At 56.5% G+C, this 25,668-nt stretch overlaps 1 protein-coding gene across 7 annotated transcripts in view; it reads left to right on the forward strand.

Moving 5' to 3' along the window:
* Positions 1 to 25,668, forward strand: part of SLC12A3 (solute carrier family 12 member 3) — a 37,996-nt gene that overhangs the window by 2,848 nt on the left and 9,480 nt on the right. For 2 of the 7 annotated variants that reach the window (XM_058707105.1, XM_058707106.1), the window contains exons 4-23: positions 397 to 492; positions 798 to 937; positions 1,279 to 1,389; positions 2,394 to 2,505; positions 2,706 to 2,836; positions 7,612 to 7,696; positions 8,659 to 8,813; positions 9,107 to 9,214; positions 9,911 to 10,034; positions 12,012 to 12,113; positions 13,001 to 13,156; positions 13,855 to 13,954; positions 14,671 to 14,782; positions 15,198 to 15,338; positions 16,489 to 16,595; positions 17,957 to 18,039; positions 19,072 to 19,245; positions 19,880 to 19,981; positions 21,837 to 21,948; positions 24,069 to 24,155. In XM_058707105.1, coding sequence (XP_058563088.1) covers positions 397 to 492; positions 798 to 937; positions 1,279 to 1,389; positions 2,394 to 2,505; positions 2,706 to 2,836; positions 7,612 to 7,696; positions 8,659 to 8,813; positions 9,107 to 9,214; positions 9,911 to 10,034; positions 12,012 to 12,113; positions 13,001 to 13,156; positions 13,855 to 13,954; positions 14,671 to 14,782; positions 15,198 to 15,338; positions 16,489 to 16,595; positions 17,957 to 18,039; positions 19,072 to 19,245; positions 19,880 to 19,981; positions 21,837 to 21,948; positions 24,069 to 24,155 — 2,338 coding nt within the window. Of the gene's footprint in view, positions 1 to 396; positions 493 to 797; positions 938 to 1,278; positions 1,390 to 2,393; positions 2,506 to 2,705; positions 2,837 to 7,611; positions 7,697 to 8,658; positions 8,814 to 9,106; positions 9,215 to 9,910; positions 10,035 to 12,011; positions 12,114 to 13,000; positions 13,157 to 13,854; positions 13,955 to 14,670; positions 14,783 to 15,197; positions 15,339 to 16,488; positions 16,596 to 17,956; positions 18,040 to 19,071; positions 19,246 to 19,819; positions 19,982 to 21,836; positions 21,949 to 24,068; positions 24,156 to 25,668 lie in introns of all 7 variants that reach the window. The other 5 variants (XM_058707108.1, XM_058707109.1, XM_058707111.1 and 2 more) reach the window with 3 other exon arrangements.

The raw sequence follows: 25,668 nt of genomic DNA on the forward strand, positions 1-25,668 counted from the left end.
TCCAGTCTCTGAGCTGTCAGCCCAGAGCCCCATATGGGGCTCAAACTCGTGAACCATGAGATCATGACCTGAGCCAGAGTCGGACACCCAACCGACTGAGCCACCCAGGTGTCCCTACATTACTTTTTATTACTAAAAGAGGGTACCTTCCCTTCCATACCTAATGATCCTTTATATACTGGCTGTTCAGAATATACCAGGAGGTAGACAGAGACCCATTTTTCAGATGAGAAAACCAAGGCTCAGAGAAAACCAAGGCTCGGTGACTTAGGTGGCATGGCAAGCCAGCTGGCTAACAGGTTCCTCACATGGCTCCCCACCTGGGAAATGCCCCAGCTGAGTTTTCTGGTAATCACATCCCCCCCCCATCCCCCCCCCCCCCCCCCCCCCCCGCAGTCCTGACCTGGATCATCATCTTGCTCTCGGTCACGGTGACCTCCATCACGGGCCTCTCCATCTCGGCCATCTCTACCAACGGCAAGGTCAAGTCAGGTAGGTCCCACCCCACCCCAAAGGCCCTCCTCTTTCTTGTCGCTCCCCCGGGGGGCCTCCCCGGGAATGGGTCTCCAAGCCATTCCCACCCACCCCACCCCCACCAAAACGGGGACTCCCCAGGCTGCTCCCTCTGGTTCCAGGTGAAGGCTTTGGGCACCCACAGATGGCCTCGGTTATCTCCTGTGCTATGGGCCCCGTGGGTCCCATGGTTACCCTTTCCCAGCCTCGGCTTCTGCCTGCCCCAAGCCCACCCCAGCCAGCTGATCCTTTGGTTTCATGGATTCTGGCTCTGTCCTTAATAGGTGGCACCTACTTCCTCATCTCCCGGAGTCTCGGCCCAGAGCTCGGGGGCTCCATCGGCCTCATTTTCGCTTTTGCCAATGCTGTGGGCGTGGCCATGCACACCGTGGGCTTTGCAGAGACCGTGCGGGACCTGCTCCAGGTAAGGCTGGGGGCTGGACCCCAGGCAGAGGGAGCCCGGGGAAGCCTACCTCGCTCTCCCCTCCCCCCACCTAGGCCAGGCCTTCCTGCCCCTCTGCCCCACTTTGCCTGCCAGGCCGCTGTCTGCTCGCTGTGGGTGACTGGGTGATCTCATCACATAAAGACCATTCCCAGAAGTCCCCTTCAGGGGTATGTGTTTCCTTTAGGGCCAAACTGTCCAGGCCGATACAGCACGACTCTGGATGTTCTGTGGGTGGGCGAGGTGGTTGTGTTTGTGCTTTGCTGAGAGGGCACCTGTGATGGAGGGGTGGGGTGTGCAGCCCGGCCTGTGCCCCGCCCTAGGAGTACGGCACGCCCATCGTGGACCCCATCAATGACATCCGCATCATTGGCGTGGTCACCGTCACCGTGCTGCTGGCCATCTCCCTGGCTGGCATGGAGTGGGAGTCCAAGGTGAGGAGGGGATGTTGGGAGTGGTCAGGTGAAGAACGTGAGTCGTGAGGCCCCGGTCCTGGGCCCGGCCCTGCCTCTTCTCGCTGTATTAGCTGGGCTTTCGGCTCTGCTGTTGTGACAGAGACCCTGAGGGCGGGGCCTGGACCAGGACCAGTGTGTTTCTCTCACCTGTAAAAGTCCGTGTGCGTGTGCGTGTGTGTGTGTGTGTGTGTGTGTGTGTGGCTCCCGGAGGCTCAGGTGCCCAGACTGTTTCTGTCCTGTGGCCACTCCATCCCTGGGTGTGGCCTCCGTGCACCTGCTCCACGGCGGCCACCGCCACCACGTCTACAGTCCGCTCAGCAGGAAGGGGAGAGGGTGAAAAGGAGCGAATTCCCCTTCCTTTTCCTTTTCTGGCACCGCCTGGAAGTTCCTCATAAACCTCTGCTTGCATTCCATCAACTAGAACTTGATCTCTCGGCCACACCTAAGCTGCAAGCAGGGCAGGGAGACATGGTCCTCACGTGAACCTGTATCCAGCCAAAATTCAGAGGCTTGGCACCTTGGGGCGAGGGCAGCAGAAATCTCGGGCGTCAGCGGACTGGCCAGATCTGCCGCCGCCTGCCCTCTCTCCCCCTCCCTCCGGCTTCCGGCTCTGCGGCCTCCTCACCGTTCTTTGAGTGTCCCAGGCTTGTGCCCCCGATCATTCTGCTGTCACTCATCCCCTCCTTGAGGACCCTTGAAGATACCTTTGTAGGCCACTCTGCTCCATAGCCCCACCCACAGTCCCCATCACACCCTCGTTCTTTCCCCGGAGTCGTGTTCCTTATTCACCAGCAAGACAAGCCAAGAGCTTTGCTATGTGGCCGACTCCCAGCACGGGACGTGCAGCATAATGGGTGATGAATGAATGAATGAATGAATGAATGAATGAGGACGGGATCCTGGACAGGTTCTGACCTGCTGGGGCTCCCTGAGCAGGAAGGGCCAGGCCATCTGACCTCTAGGGTCCTTTACCCACCCCCCAGGCCCAGGTGCTTTTCTTCCTCGTCATCATGATCTCCTTTGCCAACTACTTAGTGGGGACGCTGATCCCCCCATCTGAGGACAAGGCCTCCAAAGGCTTCTTCAGCTACCGGGGTACGTGCAAGTTGGGGCCCCTGCCCATGGCTCTGGGGACGGGTGCAGTCTGCCCACCGGTTGGGCCCATTCTGTGAGCATGAGGAAGATGAGACCCACCCCCCAACTCCCAGGGCCAGGAGCTGCCAGAGAGGAGCCTCCTGCCTGGCTGGCTGGGCCCAGCCTTCCAGGCATCCCTGATTCAGGCTTCGGTCTTCCAGCGGACATTTTTGTCCAGAACTTGGTACCCGACTGGCGGGGTGCAGAAGGCAGCTTCTTCGGGATGTTCTCCATCTTCTTTCCCTCGGCTACGGGCATCCTGGCAGGGGCCAACATCTCTGGGGACCTCAAGGTGAGCCAGACGCCCACCCCCCACACCCCCGGCTTCCTGGCTGTGTCCCGCTGGGATCTCCCACTGGGCACTGAGCTTGGCACCGACACCATGGAGTCAGAGCTTCTAAAATCCAGTCCAGTCCAACCCAACTCAACCCCAGTCAGTCCAAACCAGGTCCGTTCATTCTACTCAGTTCTGAGGTTTGTTGATTGGCACCAGCTATGCTCTAGGCCTGGAGGACTAATGACTAAAGCGGGCCAGTCTCCTCCCTGGTTCCCGGGAGTCAGCCTGAGGGGAAGACGGAGCCAGCTTGACCTTCCAAAGTTACAGCTGGTTCGTGCACATCTTGGCTGGGCTGACATCTTCCCAGGGCCCTCCACCCTCCTGATGTGGGCAGTTTCCTAGGCTCAGAGCTCAAGGTTCCAACCTGCCAGTGCCATTGCTGTGACCCCTGCCCCAGTCCCGAGGACCTGCTGCTGTCTGTCCCTCCTCCACGTCTTTGCCTCTGCTGTGCTCTCTTCCTGGGATGCCCTACGCTTGTTTTTTTAACCTTGAGAAGTTCTGTTTCTCTTTCAAATAACGCTTCCATCCTTAAATCTCCCCCGGCCCTTCGTGGCTCTTGAGCGTAAAGACATCGGGCCATTTACGTGTCTCTTCGCCCGTCCCGTTCTCTTGGGCTGGACAACTGGGGCCTGCCTCTATGTCCCGATTCCCAGCTAAGAGTCGGACAACATGCTTATTGAGCGGATAGAGGGTGAAACGTGCCGGAAGGGAGGCTTAAACTGGTACAAGGTGGGAGAGAAGGGCAGGCGGATGTTGGCAGGGGCTCCGGCCAAACTCCTGGGTGGAGGTAGGGCTGAGGCTGGGCTTTGAAAGCTGTGGTGTCTTCGCCAGGGCAGGATCAAGGAGACAGATGGTGTGCATGTGGGGTGATCGGTGAGAGCCTGGCTCTGTGCTTGGAGCCCTTTCCCCCAGGCTCCAGTCCCACTTGAAAGGTGCTCCTTGAAGCAGTTTTTTAAGGTTTATTTATTTATTTTTGAGAGAGAGAAAGAGAGAGAGAGAGAGAGAGAGAGAGGGAGAGAGAGAATCCCAAACGGGCTCCACACTGTCTGCACAGAGCCCAACACACGGCTCGAACCCACAAACTGTGACATCATGACCTGAGCCAGAACCAAGAGTCGGACTGAGCCACCAAAGCGCCCCTCCTTGATGCGTTTTCTTAAATGAGTTAGGAATTGTGCCTTGGGGACAGTCTCCACCCAGCCTGGCTCTAACTGGGTATGCCTGGGCAGTACCCAGCGTGGCCTGGGAATCCCGGAGTGGCTGTGTTTGTCTGGTTCCTCTTCCTTTTCTGGGGAGCGACCAGGAGAGGCCTGGTCTGCCTGTCCGCCCTGAGGTCCCTGCAGTGCCAGTCTTGTGCTCAGACAGCCTGGTTCCCCTGCCAGCCCCGTTACAGATCATCGCAGCCTAGCGATTTATCCAGACACCTCGTCCAGCTTCTCGGGTGGCAGGCAGCTGTCCCGGACCCAGTAGTGGGGGGGGGGGGGGAAGGGGGGTGCACCTCTACTCTGTCCTAAATGCCCTCAAGCCCCCAAGCGGCCCTTCCCTCCTGCATCCAGCCCTCTGCCCATTTTGTGAGACAGTATGTCCTCAACGGGAGAGAAGCTTCCATTCATGGAGACTTTATGCAAGTCCCTTAAAACTTCCCTGGGCTTTAGCTTTGCCAACTGTCAAATGGGACTAACAGCCCACCGCCCCCTCCCCTTCGCAGAGCAGGGAATAAGGATTCCATGTGCTAATTTATGTGATGTGCTTGGAACAGTGCCCAGCACGGAGACAGTACTAATGGCTAGTAGTCAAGGTTGTGGTAATTTTTACTATGTGGCCGCCGGGTACGTTATACTCAGGGGGCTCATGCCCTCATCACCCCCATGTTACAGAGGAGCAAACCAAGCGCGGAGAGGGCTGGGGTGGCCCAGGGCCACACACACACAGGTGGCAGAGGAGCTGGAATGCCAGTTTCTAGAACAAAGAGGCTTCAGCGTCATCCTAAGTTTATCATTCAGTGGATATGTTTTGAGCACCTGCTTTGTGCCTGCATCTTGTGGACACAGCGGGGAAGAAAACAGGCACAAGTTCCTGTCCTCATGGAGCTGACATTCTCGTGAGAGAGACAAGGCACCGAAACATAAGGAGGACGTGGAGTGAGAGTGGCTTGTGGGTGGTGCTGGGGAGAGAAACGAAGCAGAGGGAGGGTAGGGAATCCCTGGGGGCGGGGGTGGAGGAGCTGGTACAAATTCGCACAAGGTGGCCGGAGACCTCAGAGAACGTGACATTTAAAGGGGTGACGTCAAGGGTGCCTGGGTGGCTCAGTCCGACTTCAGCTCAGGTCATGATCTCGCGGTCCGTGTGTTCGAGCCCCGCGTCGGGCTCTGTGCTGACAGATCTGAGCCTGGAGCCTGCTCCGGATTCTGTGTGTGTGTGTCTCTCTCTCTGCCCCTCCCCTGCTTGTGCTCTGTCTCTCTCTCTCTCTCTCAAAAATAAACATTAAAAAAAAAATTTTTTTAAAGGGTGACATCAGAGTTACCATCATATTAATCCCTCACACCGCCCCGACCCTTTAGCACTGACAGAGCAATCTCGTGACCAACGTCTCTTCACAATCAGCCTGTGCTATGGCCGAGGAAAGCTTTACTAGCTTAATTTTCTGATGGGGAGGCTGAGGCTGAGAGACAAGGGACTTCCAGGTGACAGCTGTGGGGTCTGTGCTGCATCTGTGGTCCCAGCACGTGTCCCCGAGCACGACACAGTCCCCTCTCCTAACTGCTCACATTTGTGGGTGCTGGCTGCGTGCCACGTTGGGTTATCATCTCACAGATCGGGGTTCGGGGCATCCCTAGGCTCAGAGAGGTGAAGGGGCTTGTCCCAGCGCACATACCCCTGAGAAGAGACGGGCTGGGATGTGGGCTCAGATGTGCCTGACTTGTGAGCTGGGCTCAGAGATTTCAGGCCAAGATGTAGGGGTAGGATGGAGGCCGGGTGTGCCCACCTCCCACGGCTGCTGTGACAAACTACCACAAACACAGGGGCTTAAAACAGACACTGGGGCGCCTGGCTGGCTCAGTCGGTTAAGCTTCTGACACCGGCTCGGGTCATGATCTCACAGTTCATGGGTTCCGGCCCCGCGTCGGGCTCTGTGCTGAGAGCTCAGAGCCCGGAGCCTGCTTCGGATTCTGTGTCTCCCCCTCTCTCTGCCCCTCCCCTGCTCATGCTCTGTCTCTCAGAAACAAACAAACAGAAACCAAAAACAAGCAAACAAACAAAAAATCCCAGACGTTTATTCTTGCACAGTCTGGAAGCCAAAAGTTCAAAACAAAGGTGTTAAGGGCCGTAGGGGAGAATCCTTCCTTTCTTCTCCCAGCTTCTGGTGGCTCTGACATTCCTTGGCATGGAGCTGCCTCTCTCCAGTCTCTGTGACTGTCTTCACCCAGCCTTCTTCCCTCTGTGTGTCCCTGCCTCTTCTCACAGGAACACTAGTCATTGGATTTAAGGCCCACCCAACTGGGTATGACCTCATCTTAACTAACGACATTTGCAAAGACCTTATTTCCAAATACGGTCATAATCTGAGGTTCTGAGCAAACACGAATTTTTGGAGATACTGTTCAACCCACTGTAGGTGGGAGGGGAAGTGGAGGCGGTCCGTTGGCCTTGGGACCAGGGGGACTCCGTGTGTTGACCTAGTCAGGCCATCCTGGTACCCAAGGAAGAGCTGCCGGGCCCCCCAAAGCAGACACTGCAGCAGATCTGGAAGCTCCAGGTCCCCCAGCCTCGCTCCAGCAACGCATCTCTGCTTCCGCTTGGCTCTGGCCTGCCTCACCTTTCCTCCCACCCCAGGGCCTTCAGAGCCACCTCAGCCGTCCCCTCTGCCGTGAGGCCCTCCGTGGTCGCTGCACCGTGTTGCTCTCCCTCCTTCCCCTTGTTCTCCAGCACACTTCAGGCTGTCCCGTGACAGGTGCCACCCTGTGTTGGCGGGACCTCCTTCCCTGGGGCACAGGGTCCTTAAGGGCGGGGTCCGGGGCTCGTTCATCACTGAGTGACCATCGATTCCAACTCAGGCTCCTGAGTGTCTGAGGCAGGGAACTGGTTGTTGCCAGCTTTGTCTGGACCTGCCTGTGACGCTGAACGGTCTCGTGGTCCCTCCAGGCTCTGTAATTTGTGGTTCTACCTGCCAGCTGTGGAAAAGCTGGGGAGGTGCGCGGATGTCCTTCCCAGTGCCCGCGTGGCCTGCCCCTGGGGCCGGGGTCTACACCTGACGGGGGGACCCTGCTGTAAGGGTCCCTACCTATGTTGCACCACCCAGCACCAGCCCCCCGAGGCCTGAGGCTGCGGACTTGGTGTGGTCAGGACAGAGCCGCCCCTGGCTCAGCCGGCTGGGGCCTCCGCTCCGCTTCCTGGCCTCAGTTTCCCCACCAGCAGGGTAGGGACACCCTGGCCACTGCCCAGGAAGTTATGTTTGAGGAAGTGTCTGGAAGAGTAGAATATACGATGTGTGCATGTGAAGATTTGTTATTTCTGCTAGGAAAATGCCAGCAGAGAGGTTCTCCTCAGAGGAGAGTTTGGGGCTTGTCTGTATGTTAACTGCTGTGGAACCACACAAATCAATGGGTACCTGACGGTGATGCACACACAGCCAGCAGTTGCTGGCCCATCTGGGCCTCAGACAAGAGAAGGGCCTGACGGAGGCCCAGAGGCTGCCTGATGCCTTCTCTCTCTTCCTCCCCCTCCCCCAGGACCCTGCTGTAGCCATTCCCAAGGGAACACTCATGGCCATTTTCTGGACCACTGTCTCCTACCTGGCCATCTCGGCCACCATCGGTGAGTAGCCAGCCCAGACCGCCGGAAGGGTCACACGGGGCAGGGGGCTCAGCTCTCTAACAGGGAGAGCATGGTGACCGCAAGAAGTGGACCCTCAAACCTTCTTTTTGGGGACAACCGGCGGTGACCAGAACATCTTCGGGGGGGGGGGGGGGGGATGGTCGTTTGTGGTGGGGATGGGGACGGTCAGACCAGGCTCCTCTGGTCCCTTTAAACCTGAGGTTACAGATTCAAGAGTGGGAAATTCCTAGAGGACAAACAATACTCTGACCCAAGGACGGGTAATAATGACAATAATGGTGATGGTGGTGGTGGTGAAGACGACACTAACCGCTGACTCAACCACATGCCCGGCCCTTGACATGCCTCACCACATTCAATCCAGGCACTGCCAACCCGCCATTTTACAGAGGAGAAAAGCAGGGCTCAGAGAGGTTAAGTGACCTGCCCAGGGTCACACAGCCACTGAGTGGTGGAGCCAGGTTTGAACCCAGGCCTGGGCTGTTGACACTTGCCTCGCACTGAGATCCTCACAAGGCGCTCTGGCTGCCCGCCACCCCCTTGTGAGGTGAGCCGCTCACGGATGGCCGAGGGACACGGCCCCGGTCACAGCCAGCCAGGTCTCTGCCTTAAGGACATGGTGATCTTCACGGGTCACTGTAGGTCACCGCGCCGCTGTAGAATGGCACCGACAGCGAAAGCAATGGTCGTACTTGCTTCCCAGGGTTGTTTCAAGCGCTTAGCGGAGCGCGTGGCACGTCGTGAGTGCCTCTGCACGTTAGCAAATTTCATTGCCGTCATCGTCGTCATCGTCCATTAGTAGTAGCACACGCTAAAGGGAGAGCTGGCCCCTCAAGCAGCCTCTCGCCCTGTGCAGAAGCGGCCAGTGTCTGGGGTGGGAGGAGAGGAGGAAGGAGGGAAGGGCAGGAGGGAGGCCTCCCCAAGCCCTACTGCCCCTTCAGGCTCCTGCGTGGTTCGCGATGCCTCCGGGGTCCTGAATGCCACGGTGACCCCCGGCTCGGGCGCCTGCGAGGGGCTGGCCTGTGGCTACGGCTGGAACTTCACCGAGTGTGCCCACCAGCACAGCTGCCGCTATGGCCTCATCAACTACTACCAGGTACGCGCGGCCTCTGCCAGGGAGTCTGGCCCAGCAGACGCGGGGAAGGACCAGACAGAGGCTGGAACAGGCGGGGACACACATGGTTTGGGGGGCTGGGTCCCGGGCGCGGGGGGAAAGAGGTTCAGGCTCAGGTGGGGGGCCCCTGGGCCCAGTCCCTGACTCGGTGGGCGCTGGGATCTCCGGGCGGGGAGTGTGGACTCGGGGGCCTCAGGACCTAGCCCCTGCCTGAGGCGAGGACTCTGGGCGTGAGGGGCCCCACCGTGAGGGGCCCGAACCCCATGTCCTTGCAGACCATGAGCATGGTGTCCGGCTTCGCGCCCCTGATCACAGCCGGCGTCTTTGGGGCCACGCTCTCCTCCGCCCTGGCCTGCCTCGTCTCTGCCGCCAAGGTCTTCCAGGTGAGGCCGCGGAACGGGGCCGCGAGTGTCGGAAGGCCCGGTGGAAGGGTCCCCAGGTGACCCCTACAGAGGCCTGGAGGTATCATGGGACGGGGACGTCTAGACTGAAGGGGAAAGGGGGCTAGCGAGCAAACCCGCAGGAAGTGGCCCCCGTCCCATGGTGTGCTGCAAAGGGCACCCGCATTTCCCTCCCAGAGTCTCCCTTGTGCAGCCTGGCACCCTGCCTGCAATTTCTCTGACCCGGTCTCACCCCCACGCGGGCCACCCCCTCTCTTTGCCCCCTTGCTATCTCCCTGGTGATGTGGGGGTGGGCAGGGAGATGACTCCCTTTTAAGAGACAGAAGCCAAGGGGCACCTGGGTGGTTCAGTCAGGTGAGCGTCTGACTTCGGCTCAGGTCACGATCTCACGGTTGGTGGGTTGGCGTGCGAGTTCAAGCCCCATGTCCGGCTCTGTGCTGACAGCTCAGAGCCTGGAGCCTGCTTCAGATTCTGTGTCTCCTTCTCTCTTGGTCCTTCCCCCACTCATGCTCTCTCAAAAATAAACGTTTAAAAAAGAGACAGAGAGAGAGAAGACAGGACCCAGACTGGGGCAAGTAGTCTGCTGAGGTGGAGGGAGGAAGCAGGGCCAGCTGGGGCTGCAAGGGAGGGGAGGGGGGGCGCCCAGCCTGGGGTGAGCACGTCTTCCTGTGCCCACAGTGCCTGTGCGAGGACCAGCTGTACCCACTGATCGGCTTCTTCGGCAAGGGCTACGGCAAGAACAAGGAGCCCGTGCGTGGCTACCTGCTGGCCTACGCCATCGCCGTGGCCTTCATCATCATCGGTGAGAGGCTGCCAGGGCGCAGAGGCTTGTGAGGGCCGGCAGGGCTCCTCTCTGTGCCGCTCACCTTGGCACCCAGCACCCAGCCAGGCCTGGCAGGGAGTGGGCACTTGTGGAATAACTCTTGAGCGAGGCCCTCTCTGGGAGAACACTCAGGAGGGTCATTCGGTGCCCGCCCCTCCCCCGCCTCCAGACAGGGTGGCTCCCACACCACACCAGGCAGGTGGACCATTCTATTTTGTTAGAAGGGACCCTACCTTCTTTTCCTGCTTCTGTATTCCCGTGTCCTGGCAAGTTGCCCGCACCCCCCAGACACCAGGTCTGAATTAGCCCCCGGGACAACTTTGGAGCACAGGACAGCTCGTGGGAGCTGATACAAACAGCTCAGTCAGTATCTCTGTAGGTGTCTAAACTCATTTCTCCACCCTTGAGCTGCCAGCTCCCTTGGACTTCAAGATAGAAGATGCCCGAGGAGACAGATCCCAGTTAATCAGTTAGTTAGATGGACTTTCTTTTCTCTCTCTCGTTTTTTTTTTAGATTTTTAAAAAAATTTATATTCGTTTTTGAGAGAGAGAGAGAGAACAATTGGAGAGGGGCAGAGAGAGGGGGAGACAGAGGATCGGAAGTGGGCTCAGGGCCGACAACAGAGCCCAAGGTGGGGCTCGAGCTCACGAAGTGTGAGATCATGACCTGAGCTGAAGTTGGACGCTTAACCGACGGAGCCATCAGGCGTCCCAGATTGTCTCTCTATCCTGGCTTTGCCATAAGCCAGCTGTATTGCTTTGGACACATCATTTTTACCTTCCTGAGCCTTGGTCTCATTTGCAGAATGGGAGAGATAGTGCAGAAAAGGTGTGTCATAGATGGGCAGGAAGAGACCGGTGTGCACACATATACACACACACATGCACACGCATGCATTCATATACGCACACACTCCCCAGTGCTTCCTGGTCTCCTTAACCAACAAGGCAGAACTTGCTAGAAAATAGGTGGCCGCACCAAGCAAGGGCGGTGGCCACGCTACGGCACGCTGACCCTCCGGCCCCTGCTCTCTATGCAGGAGCAGGGTGGGGGTTCGGCTGGTGGTCCCGTGGTCCTGCTACTCACGCTGGCATCAGCGATCCCTACCAATCTACTCACATCCACTCAAGGGAACCTTTCCAGACACTGGCTGCTCTGGATCCTGAACCAGATGAGGAGGCAGCAGGGCCGCCCCCGGGGGATGGAAATGACTAGTCAGGCCTGGGCTTCCCCAGACACACCTCTGCTTCCTGCTCACCGTGCAGTCCACCCCCCCCCCCCCCCCCCCCCCCCCGCGGGCCGACTCAGATTTGATGTCCTTTTATCTGGGCGGTTCTGACTACACTTCAGACTGAGAACCATCATTTCAGATGCTCTGGGGCAGGGCTCTTGTGGCGGATTCAGTGGAATCGTGCACAGAGGCCCTGATGCATAAGAGGTGCTTGTCTTGTTTTGGGATCCCCCAGAAGCAGGCCCTGAGACAAGGATACACATACACAAGTTTGTCTGGGGTTTCTCGGGGCAGTGGCAGTGGAGTGAGGCAGGGAAGGGAAGGAAGTTGTTCTTGAGTGGGTTTCTACCGCGGGCGGAACTGTGTGTGTCTTGTGGTCTCAGGGTTTCAGATAAAAGATGGTATATGTCCCGTGTCTTCGGTCACGCTGTAAAGTATATTTCCTACTATAATTTGTGTTACAAAAAAAAGTGTGACAGCCACTGTCCTTGTGATCCCGTAGCCTCTCCCACTGCTCTGCATCCTCTTAAGAGCTGGCATTTTACAGTTAACAAAACATCGGCCCCTTGAGTGTCACAACACGATGGACCCATCTCACAGATGAGAAGGCCGAGACTCAGCCTCTGTGGCCTGTCTGGAATCCCCCAACTGCGAGGGAGGGTGCCAGGTGGCTCCCTGGCTGGTTGCCCAACAGACTGTCCTCTCTCCCCTCGGGTCCTTGAAGCTGAGCTCAACACCATTGCCCCCATCATCTCCAACTTCTTCCTGTGCTCCTACGCCCTCATCAACTTCAGCTGTTTCCACGCCTCCATCACCAACTCGCCCGGTAAGCAGCCCCCTCCACCCTTCTGTGGGAGGAAGCACCTGGGGTGGGGGCATGGGTGGGGGAGCGGAAGGCGTGACGCAGGTGGGCAGACCAGAGTCACCTCCCAAATCAAAACCAATTCAAGGAACCATTGAAATCATCATCATAGTAGCTGTCCTTTCTCAAGCACGGACAGTGTCCCCTATATGTGGATTCATACACTGTTTCCAGGGTGCAGAGATTTTTCTAGTGCCTTCCTGCACCAGTTTTACAGGAGTCAGGACCTGATTCCCCAGAAAAGGAAGAGAATGGCCCAAAGTCACAGAGAGGGTTGCTGTAGGTCGTTTACTCCACAGCTCTTGGGGTGCCGCCTGTTTGCATCATCGATTTCTATGTTTGTCCTGAAAAACTTCTAGCACATGGCAGTAAAGAGTCTCGAGAAAACCTTTTTCTTATTGTTATTAGGCCCCGAATCCCCAGTGGGCTGGTTGTCAGGCCACCTTTGCCTTAGACTGGGGGCTGTGGTGCCCCACAGTCGTGCCGTGGGGCAGCTGTCAGTAGTGGTGGGCCGGGCACGGCCCGGTGGCATGGAGCCCCGCAGAACCACATCCTTCCTCGTGCTCTCACCCCCTGGGCTCCCTGGGAGACACGGGACCTGGTGCTGTTGCTGACGCGTGGCTGTATTTGGCCAGAGCTGGATGCCTCCTCCTTGGAGTGGCCAAGTGCCAGCCAAAGCGGGCGGGCGGTCCTCCCCGGAGCCTCCAGGCCCAGCCCCAGGAGACCCGGGTGGTGGGCACAGCCCGGGATCCCGGCTCTGGGCTCTGCTGGTGTTGCCACCCAGGCCCTGCCCCAGCAGCACCGGCCCAGGAGGAGGCTCGAGTGTGACCTGACCTGTGTCCCCTGCCCAGGGTGGAGACCCTCGTTCCGATACTACAGCAAGTGGACGGCGCTGTTCGGGGCGGTCATCTCTGTGGTCATCATGTTCCTTCTCACCTGGTGGGCAGCCCTCATCGCCATCGGCGTTGTTCTCTTCCTCCTGCTCTACGTGATCTACAAGAAGCCAGGTGTGCGGTCTCAGGCTGCCCAGGGGCCCAGGGGCCCCTTCTCCCCCTGAGGGTGCCAAGCACGCCATCGTGCCCTTCGGCCCGGCTGGAGGGCCTGTGTCAGGCTCTGTGCTCTCAAGGGCCCTGCTCTGACCCTCCAGCCTCGTCCCTCCCAGTGGGGTGAGAAGCCTACGGGAAATGTGTCTGCTCAGAACCCACATCTCTGGGTCCGGACCACCCCCGCCGGCACCCAGGACCCAGGAATTGCCTGCCCAGGTCCATCCTCTTGAAAAGGCCGGCCTGCTGGTGTGCACACCCGGGCCTGCGGGTGGCCAGGGGCTGGCTGACCGCAGGGCAGGTGGACACAGCGTGGTGCCCACATACGCACAAGTGCGGATCCAGGGGTGACAGTGGTCTGGGGACAGGACGCAGCAATCCGGGAAGGCCTGGAATTCTAAATTTGAACCTGGTTTTCCAGGTCGTTGTCTGCTTGTCAAGGGAGGAGAATATTTTATAGAGTTTGATCCTATGAAGTATAACTTTTAAATATGTAGCCGTATGACGTGTGCAAACATCAGGAAGAGATCTGTAGGCTGTCCACCCACCAGCCAGCCCAGCTCCCGTGGTGCTCGATTCCTAAAGAAGGTCAACGTCCCCTCCCTTGGCACGTCTGGCTTCTCCCGGGGATTTCTAATCTTGTGCTCACCCCTCCTGCTCAGAGGTGAACTGGGGCTCCTCGGTTCAGGCCGGCTCCTACAACTTGGCCCTGAGCTACTCGGTGGGCCTCAACAAGGTGGAGGATCACATCAAGAACTACCGGTGAGCAAAGCCATGTCCCTGCTCTGGGAGGCTCCAGGCCAAGACCCGTGCCCCTGCCCCGGGGAAAACCCAGGGTGGGCGCGGTCCTTGCTCAGAGAGGGAACAGAGGTGGAGGAGAACCGCCCTGCGGGGAGGAGACTAGCTTGACAGGGCTCAGTGGGGACCAAGCAAGTCTAGTGACCTCTCTGTACCTGAGTTTCCACAGCAGGATCTGCTCTTTGAAATGCAGAGGGCTCTAGAAGGGCGATCGGGTGTTGCCATCCCTGCCACAGGTGTCCGTCAGGCTGACTATGACGAACCTCTCCTTAGAGGGAGACTCGGGTGTCCTGGACCCCTTCCCACCACACCTTAATAGCTAACAGTCAGCCATTAAGTACTTAGGTTGCATTGCTGCACAAAGTGCCATCCGCCGTCTCACCACAGCCCTCTGGGGTGTATGAAATTACCGCGGTCACTGATGAGAACACGGAGGCACAGAGAAATTACGTAGCTGGCCTACGGTCACTCGGCTGAGGAGTGGCCAATTTTGGCTCCAGCTGAGTGTGGCAGCGGCCCTTGACCAGAGGCCGAGTCACCCACCCAGGTGGCACAGAGATCTTGTAAATGCTATGCCTCCCCACTCCCAGTCTTTACGCTTCCCGGCACCTGCGTTTTGCACCCAGACCCCTGTGGGCTCTGTCCAGATGGCTCACGCCCTTTTCCCTTCCCCTCCTCAGCCCCCAGTGCCTGGTGCTCACGGGGCCCCCCAACTTCCGCCCGGCCCTGGTTGACTTTGTGGGCACCTTCACCCGGAACCTCAGCCTGATGGTCTGTGGCCACGTGCTCATTGTGAGTGGCCCCTGCGGGTGGGGTGGGCACGTACCCTTGGAGGAGCCCCTGGGCATGAAGTCCATACTTGGAAGGGTGGCAGGCAGCGTCGGGGGCCGTGGGGGACGGAAGGGCTGTGGAGAAGCAAAGCCTACCGGACCCTGCTGTGGGCCTGGTTCTCTCCCCTCCCCTGTTCCAGTCACCAGCTTCTCCCCACTGCCCTACCTCTCACCTCTTGCCTCCATTTTCCTTCCCCCACCCTGCTCCCTCCTTCCCTTCTCTTCTTTCCCTCCCCTAACTCCATATGGGAGAATGGGCACCTCTGGGTGTGGCTGAGCCCATGGGGCAGCCTCCAGGGAGGAGAGGGGCTGAATCTCATTCAGGCCAGAGGGTGAAGGAAGGAGCCCCTGAGGTCACCTGCTCCCCCCACCTGCAGGGACCCCGCAAACAGAGGATGCCTGAGCTCCGGCTCATTGCCAATGGGCACACCAAGTGGCTGAACAAGAGGAAGATCAAGGCTTTCTACTCAGACGTCATTGCCGAGGACCTCCGTAGCGGTGTACAGATTCTCATGCAGGTGCCGTGGCTTTGGTGGGACAACCCGGAAGGCAAGATGTCCTAAGGGGCTAGTTGAAGCTCCTACTCCCACAGGAGTCTCCTACCTTCCTCCCCTTTCCAGATATGCTAATTTGGGGCACTTTCTCGGGGTGCCCAGGGCCTAGGGGAAACTGACCTGGAAGTCTGTGGGGATGGTGGGAGCTTGAGCCGTCCTTGTTTTTCTTTTCTGATATAATTTACAGACAGCAAAGTGAAAAAGCATTAAGTGTATAGCCTGATGAATGTTTACGTAAGCAGATACCACCCAGCGGTATGAGGCCACCGCTCAGACCAAGTTCCGGAATGTTCCACCAGGCCATTCATTTTACTGCTCAGGTGTCTCATATGTAAAATGGGATAAAATAATAGGTGTTAATTCTGAGTCAACACTGGGAGTCCTTTCTAATAATTCTAAATATTTCTCACGATTTTTTAAAAAAGAACATACAGGGTCTTTTGGGGGGGGGGTATGAAAATATTTTGAGAATAGATAGCAGCGATGGTTGCACAACATTCTGGATATCTTAAATTCCACCGAATTCTATACCCTTTAAAATGGTTAATTTTGTGTTATGTAAATTTTACGTCAAAAAGTTTTTTTTACATTTTAATTTTTATTTTATTTATTTATTTATTTATTTATTTATTTATTTATTTATTTATTTATTTATTTTACAGGGGACAGCGTGAACGCAGTCCCCCACTACCACAAATTACGCAGTCGAGTTTCCCACATTTGGGGATTTTTTTTTTTTTTTTTTTTACATTTTTAAACACTGAAAAAAGAAATACAAAAGATGGGCAGGTGAGATGGCCTGGGGATACTCTAAAGCTTGACATCCAAATTTAAGTCACTTGTGACGAGGAATAATTTGCTGGAGAAGCAGGAATGGGAATAATCCAGAGCTAATGGGGACGGTGCGGTGATCGTAGCTTCTGGTGGTCACGTCACCTTTCTCACAGGTGTGTCCAGACAGGCAGGACCCTGAACTGGCAGGATGGGATTTCTGAGCCCTCGCCACCTGGCAAAGAGGGCAGCGGGGGCTGAGAGAGCCCCACCCTCGTCACAGCACAGAGCCCCTGTGGGGCACGAGGCCTGGTCCCTCACCCCAACCCCCTACCCCTTGCAGGCCACAGGTCTCGGGAGAATGAAGCCCAACATTCTGGTGATTGGGTTCAAGAAGAACTGGCAGTCGGCTCACCCGGCCACAGTGGAGGACTACATTGGCATCCTGCAGTGAGTGAGGGCACGAGGGAGGCAGGGCCTGGGGTCTCTTGATTTGCACCTTGGGAGTTTCCTGGGCCTTGGGAAGCAGTGGGTGTTAGAAGAAGGCGGTTCAAAGCTCAGGAAGAAACAGACCCACTGAGGGCTCGCCACTCTGGGGCACGGACACCAAGATGGGCAGGGGCAGGCAGGGAACATAGAGAAGGGGACCGGCCGGGTGTGGGACGATGGGGAGCGAGCTGGAGTGAGCAGCTGTCACTTGGCTGCAGCCAGCCGTGCCCAGGCAGAAATGTGGGCCTGGGCCCAGTGTTGCCCAGATCTTCTGGTTTTTCAGAGAAGTTGAAAATGTGGGTTTTTAGGTGAAAACCTTGTGCTCGCCTGTGGGCTACAGAAGGCCTCCAGGGAGGCGACCGTGTGGGGACTCCCTGCGGACTTCAGGGTGAACTCCAAACCTTTTCTCCTTCAGCTCTTGCTGCTCAATGGCCAGCAAATGCCTGCCTGGGTTGCTTTTCTGTGTTGATGTGGCACAGAAAGGCAGTGTGTAGTAGCATTTCCAGAACAAAGGCTGAGTGCTGGGTACCTGGGACCTGCTTCCGGGTCTGCTGTGAACCAGCTGCCTGACTCTGAGCCGTGCACCCGAGCCACCGCGGACACAGTCACAGCAGGAAGTGGTGGGATGTCTGTTCAGCACTCCACCCCCCAGCTTCGGTGCTCCAAGACCCCGAAATGCTGGGGCCTGAGAAGCCCCTGTCCCAGAGATGTGTAACTGAAAGAACCCACGGGGGCAATACTTGGCTCATCAGATCAAGCCCTACTGGTGGTCTCCGGGGCCCTCTGTCAACCGGGCAGTAAATACACTTCCGGGGTAGGAGTCTTCTAGACATTCCACATAGACAAGCTATTGGCTGCCTTCCTGAGCAAGGCCATTCCTGTGTCTGTGCCTGCCCTCGGGGTTCTTTCTCAGCCATTTGACTCCAGACCCAGCTGGCCACTTCCTTAGCGTGCAATCATGGGCAAGTTACTCCCCAAAACTCAAGTTTTGGATCTATAAGATGGGGCTAGCAATTCCCATGCCCACCTCTGTCGGCAGGGTTATGCAGATTATCCAAATGTATCAGGAGGACAGAGCCTGCTTCAAAGGCTGGCCTGACTTGGCTTCCCTCTGAGTACAGGGTTCACAGCATCCATAGTGCCACAGACCATAGAGTCAGAGGGGTCCTGGGGGGCTCTCCGGTCACAGAGAGGGGGAGACGAGGCCCGGAGAAGAGGGGCATGGTGGAAGGCAAGGCCAACTCTAGGCCTCTGGTCTCCTGGGGGCTGCGGGCTGAGGGCTGGGACCGAGAGGAACCTGACCCCACCTCTTCTCCTCCCAGCGATGCTTTTGATTTCAACTACGGTGTGTGTGTCATGAGGATGCGTGAGGGGCTCAACGTCTCAGAAGTGATGCAGGCACACAGTGAGTACACACCCCACCTATTGGCATGCCTGTCAGAAGCCAGAAGAGGAGCCCAGAAAGTTCTAGAACCCGATTTTTTTTGAGTGGTAGAGGGAAGAGAGAGAGAAGTTAGTAAGGAATAAAAGCTCATATATTCATAAAAAGTTAGCTTTTGATGGCCTCTTAGAACTCATCAGGTTTCCAAATGAAGAAACCGAGGCCCAGAAAGGAGAAGTGATCAGCTCAAGGCCACACTTCCAGCTGGGTGCAGAAATGAGACTGGAACTCAGGGCTCCCCAATCACTATCAGGGTTTTTGCAACCAGATGAGATAAAGAGGATCTAAGAGGAGAAAGAAAAAGAGGGAAGAAAGGAGAATGCCCAGATAAAGACACTGGAATATGAAAATACACAGAGAAAGGCCACGGAGATGGGACATCTCCGAGACCGTCTTTGGGGCACCGAGGAGGGATGTGTTTTACGTTTCGTCATGCGGGAATCTGCAGACCCTGAATTAGTCATGTTTGCAGGGCTGAAAGAAATAATATATGGTCTAGAAAATAAGTGGGGGCGGCACAGGGGGAGCTGACAGGTACGGATGCTACAGTTCTGGCAGGTGGGGACCGGGGCGTGCTGACCCATGTCACCCTGTGCAGACAGCATGCCTGGCACACAGCGGCTGTGCAATGAATATTGATGCAGCCGATATTTACAGAACAGCAGCCCGTGCTCCTGACAGACGTTGTGCTAGGCACTAGGGGTACTGTAGGTGTAAAACAAAGTCTGCCCCTGGGAAGCTGCTGTTCCCATAGGAAGTGCAGTGGACCCACAAGTCATTTTAGACAGTGACGCCGACACAGGGCTCGTGGTCCGAAAGGCCTCTCGGAGGAGGGGGACTTTCGCTGAGAAGGGGAGATGCTGTGAGGGCTCCTGGCTCAGGGGCAGGGGCCAGGTCAGTGGAAGGTGAGGAGTCAGGACTTTCCAGTATAAGGGGGAGCCTGGAAGTGCCCTAGGCAAGGAGAGCCTGGGAACAAAACTGTCCCCTCTCTTGCAGTTAACCCAGTATTTGACCCAGTGTTTGACCCAGCGGAGGACAGCAAAGAAGCCGGCACCAGCGGGGCCAGGCCATCTGTCTCAGGCACACGTCAGTCCCCACCCCGCTCAAGGCGCTCTCACCTCGTGGGGCAGCTAGTGGGGGGCCATGAGGGAAGCTGGTCAAGGGCAGGAGGTGCTCGAGACCCTTGGGGATGGGTAACTGGGGGCCAGAGCAGGTGGGCTGGGGCAATATTCAACATCACAGCCCTCTTTGGGAATTCAGTATCCTGACATTGTGAGGACCCACCCAGCTGGCTCTGCAGCCCATGTCCGACCCCTCCAAAGGCACCTGGCCACACTCAGATGTCAGGGAGGAGAGGAGTAGGCTTCTCCTTCAGTCCTTTCCCACTGATGCTCTGGGAGGCAGGGGAACAGCACAGGAGCTGGGGGCATCCGGTGGGCATTTGCGAGGGGCACAGGGTTGTTTTTAAGAGAATGGTCCCTGGTCTCCAATGCCCACCAGAATCCTGGGAGAGAGACGCTAGGAGCAAGGGAGGGGCACGTCCTAGCACTGCATGTCTGGGACTGCCGCTCCTGGTCCACCTGCCTGGCAATCGGGTGTGAGGGTCTCACTGTCAGGAGAGCCACTGGTGGTGATCCGGGCCAGTCCCCACCATGCATGCCCTGAGCAGGGTGCTTCTGGCCGCTGTGTGCGTGGCCCGGGTGACAGCGAGCCCAGCTCGCAGGGCAGGTGGCTCTGTTTTCAGACAGACACAGGCATTTGAATGTGCACTGCTCTGAGGTGACCTGTCCCTGTGCTCCCGCAGTGGACCCCGAGGCCCTGGTACGGGAGGAGCAGGCCAGCACCATGTTCCAGTCTGAGCAGGGCAAGAAGACCATAGACATCTACTGGCTATTTGACGACGGAGGTCAGTGCCCCCCTGGACACCAGCTCTCCCCAAGGCTGTCTTCCCTACACGGCCTACCCTTCCTGGCCACTCTGGACACGGTTCCTAGAGGGACCCCGGGGCCCAGGAAAGGGGAATAGGGGCCTTTGGGCCCACCTCTGGGCTTGGGGGAGCCTGGCCGGGCCCCTCTCTTGGCCCCCTGTGTTTCAGCTGTAAAATGGAGCACTTTACAGGAGGGGCTAAGTTCGGCACAGGACGGAATGTTCAGACAAGCTGGGCCTTAGGAGCCACGGGCACCCGCCATAACCGGGGGAGATGGGCCAGTGCACAGAAAAACTGCAGGAATGTTCTTCTGTTCCCAAAGAAATATACCCTCTCCCATGTTTCTTAAGATACATGCCTCTCAGCTTTATTATTCCATGTAGACAGAAATAGGGCCCCAGGTAGACAGAAAATGTTCCCGCTCCAGTAAAGTTAATATAGAGAGAACGCTTACCCTTGCTTGACATTAAGTGCTTTCCGTGGGCTAACCTAATGCAATCCCTAGGTAGGAAGTTGTTTGAGACTCCTTTACAAATAAGGAAACTGAGACATAGAGTGGTGACGTAATTTGTCCAGGGTTATGCAGTGATGAGGGACAGCTGCTCTTGGCCTTCTATGAAGGGATGACAAGGAAGGATGAGGGTTCCCATCCATTGGTCAAATCTTTCATCTTCAAAAAATGCCATCAATCCAGATTTTCACATGCAAAGCCCCCACTTATTATAAACGTATTTTTTAATGCTTATTTATTTATTTATTTATTTATTTTTTAACGTTTATTTATTTTTGAGACAGAGAGAGTCAGAGCATGAATGGGGGAGGGTCAGAGAGAGAGGGAGACACAGAATCTGAAACAGGCTCCAGGCTCTGAGCTGTCAGCCCAGAGCCCGACGCGGGGCTCGAACTCACAAGCCGCGAGATCGTGACCTGAGCCGAAGTCGGACGCTTAACCGACTGAGCCACCCAGGCGCCCCAATGCTTATTTATTTTTGAGACAGAGTGCAAGCGGGGGAGGGGCAGAGAGAGAGGGAGAGACCGAATCCAAAGCAGGCTCCAGGCTCTGAGCTGTCAGCACAGAGCCCGACGTGGGACTCGAACCCACAAACTGTGAGATCCTGGCCTGGGCCGCAGTCGGACATTTAACCGACTGAGCCACCCAGGAGCCCCCAATTATTAAATGTCAGCTCACTTATTTAAAAACATCATGCAGATGAGAAAGAATGAAATCATGCCATTTGCAGCAACGTGGATAGTCCTGGAAGGTATTATGCTGAGTGAAATAAGTCAGTCATATGTTTTCACTTACATATGGATCTTGAGCATCTTAACAGAAGACGATGGGGGAGGGGAAGGGGGAAAAATAGTTACAAACAGAGAGGGAGGGAGACAAGCCATAAGAGACTCTTCAATACAGAGAACAATCTGAGGGTGGTTAGGGGAGAGGGGAAAATGGGTGATGGGCATTGAGGAGGGCACTTGTTGGGATGTGCACTGGGGGGTTGTATGTAAGCGACGAATCACGGGAATCTACCCCCAAAACCAAGAGCACACTTTACACGCTGTATGTTAGCCAATTTGACAATACATTATATTAACAAATAAATAGAATAAAAACATCATGCAGGCCAAATGAACCCCAGCCCACAGAGCCCCGTGTGTGCCACCCTGCTTTAGTCTAGCACCCTCGTTATACCGATGGGTAAACTGAGGCCCAGAGAGGGGAAGAGGTTTGCCAGGGGAAGAGGTTTGCCAGTGGCAGAGCGGGGCGAGAACCCGGAGGGTGTTTGGTCCTGCGAGCACTTCCCTCTTGATTTACGGGGACCCTCCTTGCCAGGCCTCACCCTCCTCATCCCCTATCTCCTCGGCCGCAAGAAGAGGTGGAACAAATGCAGGATCCGCGTGTTCGTGGGGGGCCAGATCAACAGGATGGACCAGGAGAGAAAGGCGTAAGTGGGGGCTGCTGGTCCAGCGCCAGCCCGGCTCTCCCCAGGGGTGCCCCCACCCCCGCTACCCGCACCTGCACCACTGCCCCGGGTGGGCTCAGCTCTCCCCAGGTCACAGCAGTGGTGAGGGGGCTCTGGGCCGGGGCAGGCTTCGGTGTCCTGTCCCCCTTCCAGCCATGAGGGGGAGGAGTGTTACATTTTAAAACCACAAAATCTGCTCAAGGAGAAATCTGTGTGAAAGGAAGGATGGAGAAGGCCCCTCCTGCTGAGAGGTGAGGTGGGGCTGAGGATCCTTCAGGGCGACATCCCTCCGAGCTTGGGATGCTGTTCCTGGTGAGACAGGAGGTGACTTCCGTGGCCAGGAGACAGGGCCGCAGATCCTACTGAATTTCTTGGTGAGAAGTGACGTTTAATTCTCCTCCAATTGTGTGACTCACTCCACAGGAGAAGGGCCCTCTGCCGGGAAACCCAGGCTAATCTGTCTCACCCAGAAAGAACAGGCCTGGCTGGGGAGCTTGGCCGGCAATGGCTACCGGTCACAACTTAGCCATGGGTTTTACTGATCGCCTCTCTCCGGCAGGAGATGCTGGTTTTCTCTTGAACATTGCCATATGACATTTCCTTTTAAGATGTGGCTAAGTTTCTAAGTCGAAAAGGAAAGAGAAGAAACTCCGCCCAGCCTCTGGTGCCCTCTGCGACAATCCCAGCCACGACGCCCCAGGGCCGGGACCCTGTGGCCTTGCCACCCTGGTCCTGCACCAGGACTACGTCCCCATGATGCCTTCTCAGTCACCCCTTGTGAGAGTTAAGGGTGCCCAGCAACCCCATCTCCTTGTCCTCACCCCTGCTGAGAGCTTCTATACCGGAAGGCCCTTCCCAGCAGTGCCGAGGAAAGCGTTGCTTAGAAAGAGCAGCATCTAGCTTCTCTGTGATCTCCAGAAACAGGCCAGGAAGGCTGCTTTGCCGGCTCAGCTTCCAGTTCCAGCCCCCGATGGAAGCCGGGCTCAGCAGGTTTAGTTGAGCTCAAGACCATGGCCCCATGGGGGCCACGGGCTGTCCTGCATGGGAAGGTTGTAGAGTGTTCTCTGCCTCCCAACCGTCCCTCCACCAGGCCAAGCCCTCTTCCCCCCTCTTTGTGACCCCAAGACCAGGCTTGTGCTGCCTCCTGCCACCCCCACACTGCACACCAACACATCTGCCCACAGCTCTGCTTCCTAATTTCACTCCCGAGTTCAGGGACCAACAGCAGCTTGATACCTGGGCCCCAGCCTGATCCTTAAGGTTTATCCCTCCCTCCTGCCTCCCCCAGCTAGCCACTCACTGCTCCCCCTTCACCCCCTGCACCCCCATGTTCTCACTCATTTGGACTTCCCACCCCCATGCACTCAAACCCTGCCCGCTCATTCTGGAGTATCCCCAAATTCCCGTCCCGTCCAGGAATTCTGATGCAGTGGGTGGGCTAGAGCCAAGTCAGGTATATTATTTAGAAGGCTCCGGTGTGGACACCACACCCCCTTATAGTAATCTTACACACCAGGCACTGTCTGGCTAGCTTGCCGCCTCCTCCATGAAGCCCTCCCTGACTGCCACAAACCATGGCGTTGGCGTCTCCTCCCCTGTTGCATGCAAAGCCAGTGCTGTGTGGCTGTCGCTCCTGGTTCTGCATTTAGCTCATGTGTGGCATCTCTGTTTCCTTAGCCCACCCTGTAATTTCCTGTGGTTTACCTTCCCATCCCTTAGACCCTTGTTTCTCAAAGTGTGGTCCGTGGGGCAGCCGTATACATCACCTGGGAGCTTATCAGAATGCAGAATCCCAGGCCCCCGCCCCCGGCCAGGTGAATCAGACTGCGTATTGTGACAAGGTCCCCGGCAGATGTATAGACACATTAAACCGTAAGGTGTGCTAGTATAGTACGGAGATACTCGGGGAAACCCTGCTTCATCACTTTTCCACATTGCTCGTCATCATCTGACCTACTCTATCAATATTCGGCTCTTGTCCTGAATGCAAACTCCCTGAGGGCAGGGTTTGATCTGCTGTACTCGCTGCTGGGTCCTCGGTAGACACTCAAGACCAACCCGTTGATGGGAAGAACACATGTTTAGAACTCTCCACCTTCCAGGATCATTTCTCTGTTGAGCAAGTTCCGACTGGGATTCCACGACGTTCACGTCCTTCCCGACATCAACCAGAAGCCGCGGGCTGAGCAGTAAGTTCTCTGCGGTGACTTCCTTCCCAGGCAGAAGGACCAGCCATGTGCCCTGCAGACCCCTGTGCGTGTTGCCCCTGTGTGTCTGGTGAGCCACGGGCAGGCAGCCACCTACACGGGGCTCAGGGGAAGAAAGAGGAAGGGGTAGGAGTTTGCAGCCGTTTCTTTTCCTGCCAGCGTTTCTTCCTTTGCATATCAGAGCTCTGGGCTTTGCCAGAAACACAGCTGGGCTGGAGGACAGTGAATGGTCAGTTCGTGCTTTTCTCAGAGCGCGTGTTTCACGCTGGCGTGCGTCCCGGCTGCTCTGCCCCTCGAGGGGAGGCAGGTGTTTCATCCTGAAGGGACCCCACCCCCCACCCTCCCCAAGGACCTGCGGGGGGCGGGGGGGGGGATGTCTGGCTTCACACTTCCCACTGCTTGCTACTCATAAGTTTCTAAATTTTCTCCAACACCCTGAATGTTTTCATAAAGCAGTGGTTCTCAAACCTTGGCCCCTGTCAAAATCACACGGAAGGGCGTATGACAACACAGTTTGCTAGGTCCCCCTCCCCCGCCCCCTGCCCCAAGATGCTGAGTCAGCAGATCTGGGTCAGTGCCTGAGAACTTGCATTTCTAAGAAGCTCTCAGGTGCTGGTCCAGGCACCCAATTTTGAGAACCACTGTCTTAAAGACAGTCCTGAATCGATGTCCAAAAATGCCAGATTGATGGCTTCTGCCTACTTGTGGCTTCTGAGCTCTAGACCTTGACCTTTTTGTGAGGTCTCAGCTCCACTACGAACTTACTCCTTCTCTAGGCATTGCCTAATTTAAGTTCCTGAGAAAGGAACTATGACTGGCCTAGTTTATCTCTTCCTGCCAGGCGAAGGTAGAGGTTGCCGCAAAGCCTATTTCTTGGCTACCTTTGCTCCAGTTGGCTGTGGCCAGGGTTGGCAGAGTCACAGGCCCAGAAGCACATGGCTGGAGGGCAGGAGCCGTGGCAGAGGCACATTCCAGAACTGAAGGAACAAAGTCCCTGAGACAGAAACATGGCAGGGACAGCCCCTGATGTTATTTTTATAAATACATCGGTGCTTAGAGTGGGGCGAATGTTGAATGGTCTGGGCCACGGCTCTCCTCCTCTCCCCCCACCCCCACAACAGCAAGCACACAGACTTTAAGCAACACCCCCATGTGAACTTGTAGCTAGGCTCAATGGTGGGGTCAGAAGGAAGATTATTTGCTTGCTCAATGATTCAATTTCATATTCTGAAACTAAGACGTTTACAATAGGGTTTGCTTTCTGTCAATCAGTCTAATCGAAGTTTTCCAACACTCCACCTCCCTAGTAAAAAGTAAGGTCCGTCCGACCTCTTAATTCTCCCTTAGATTCCCCATTTCCTGGAAAGGGAAGGAAATCAAGAAAGGAACTAGTCAGTGGTGATGGGTATACTGGCCCCTACTGCATGTTGGGGCAGAGGTGAGTAGTCACAGCTCCCACCACCAGGGTTTACTCTGGCCCACGTGCAGGCTAGAG

Source organism: Neofelis nebulosa, chromosome 17 (genome assembly GCF_028018385.1).
Source record: "Neofelis nebulosa isolate mNeoNeb1 chromosome 17, mNeoNeb1.pri, whole genome shotgun sequence".
Lineage (NCBI taxonomy): Eukaryota > Metazoa > Chordata > Mammalia > Carnivora > Felidae > Neofelis > Neofelis nebulosa.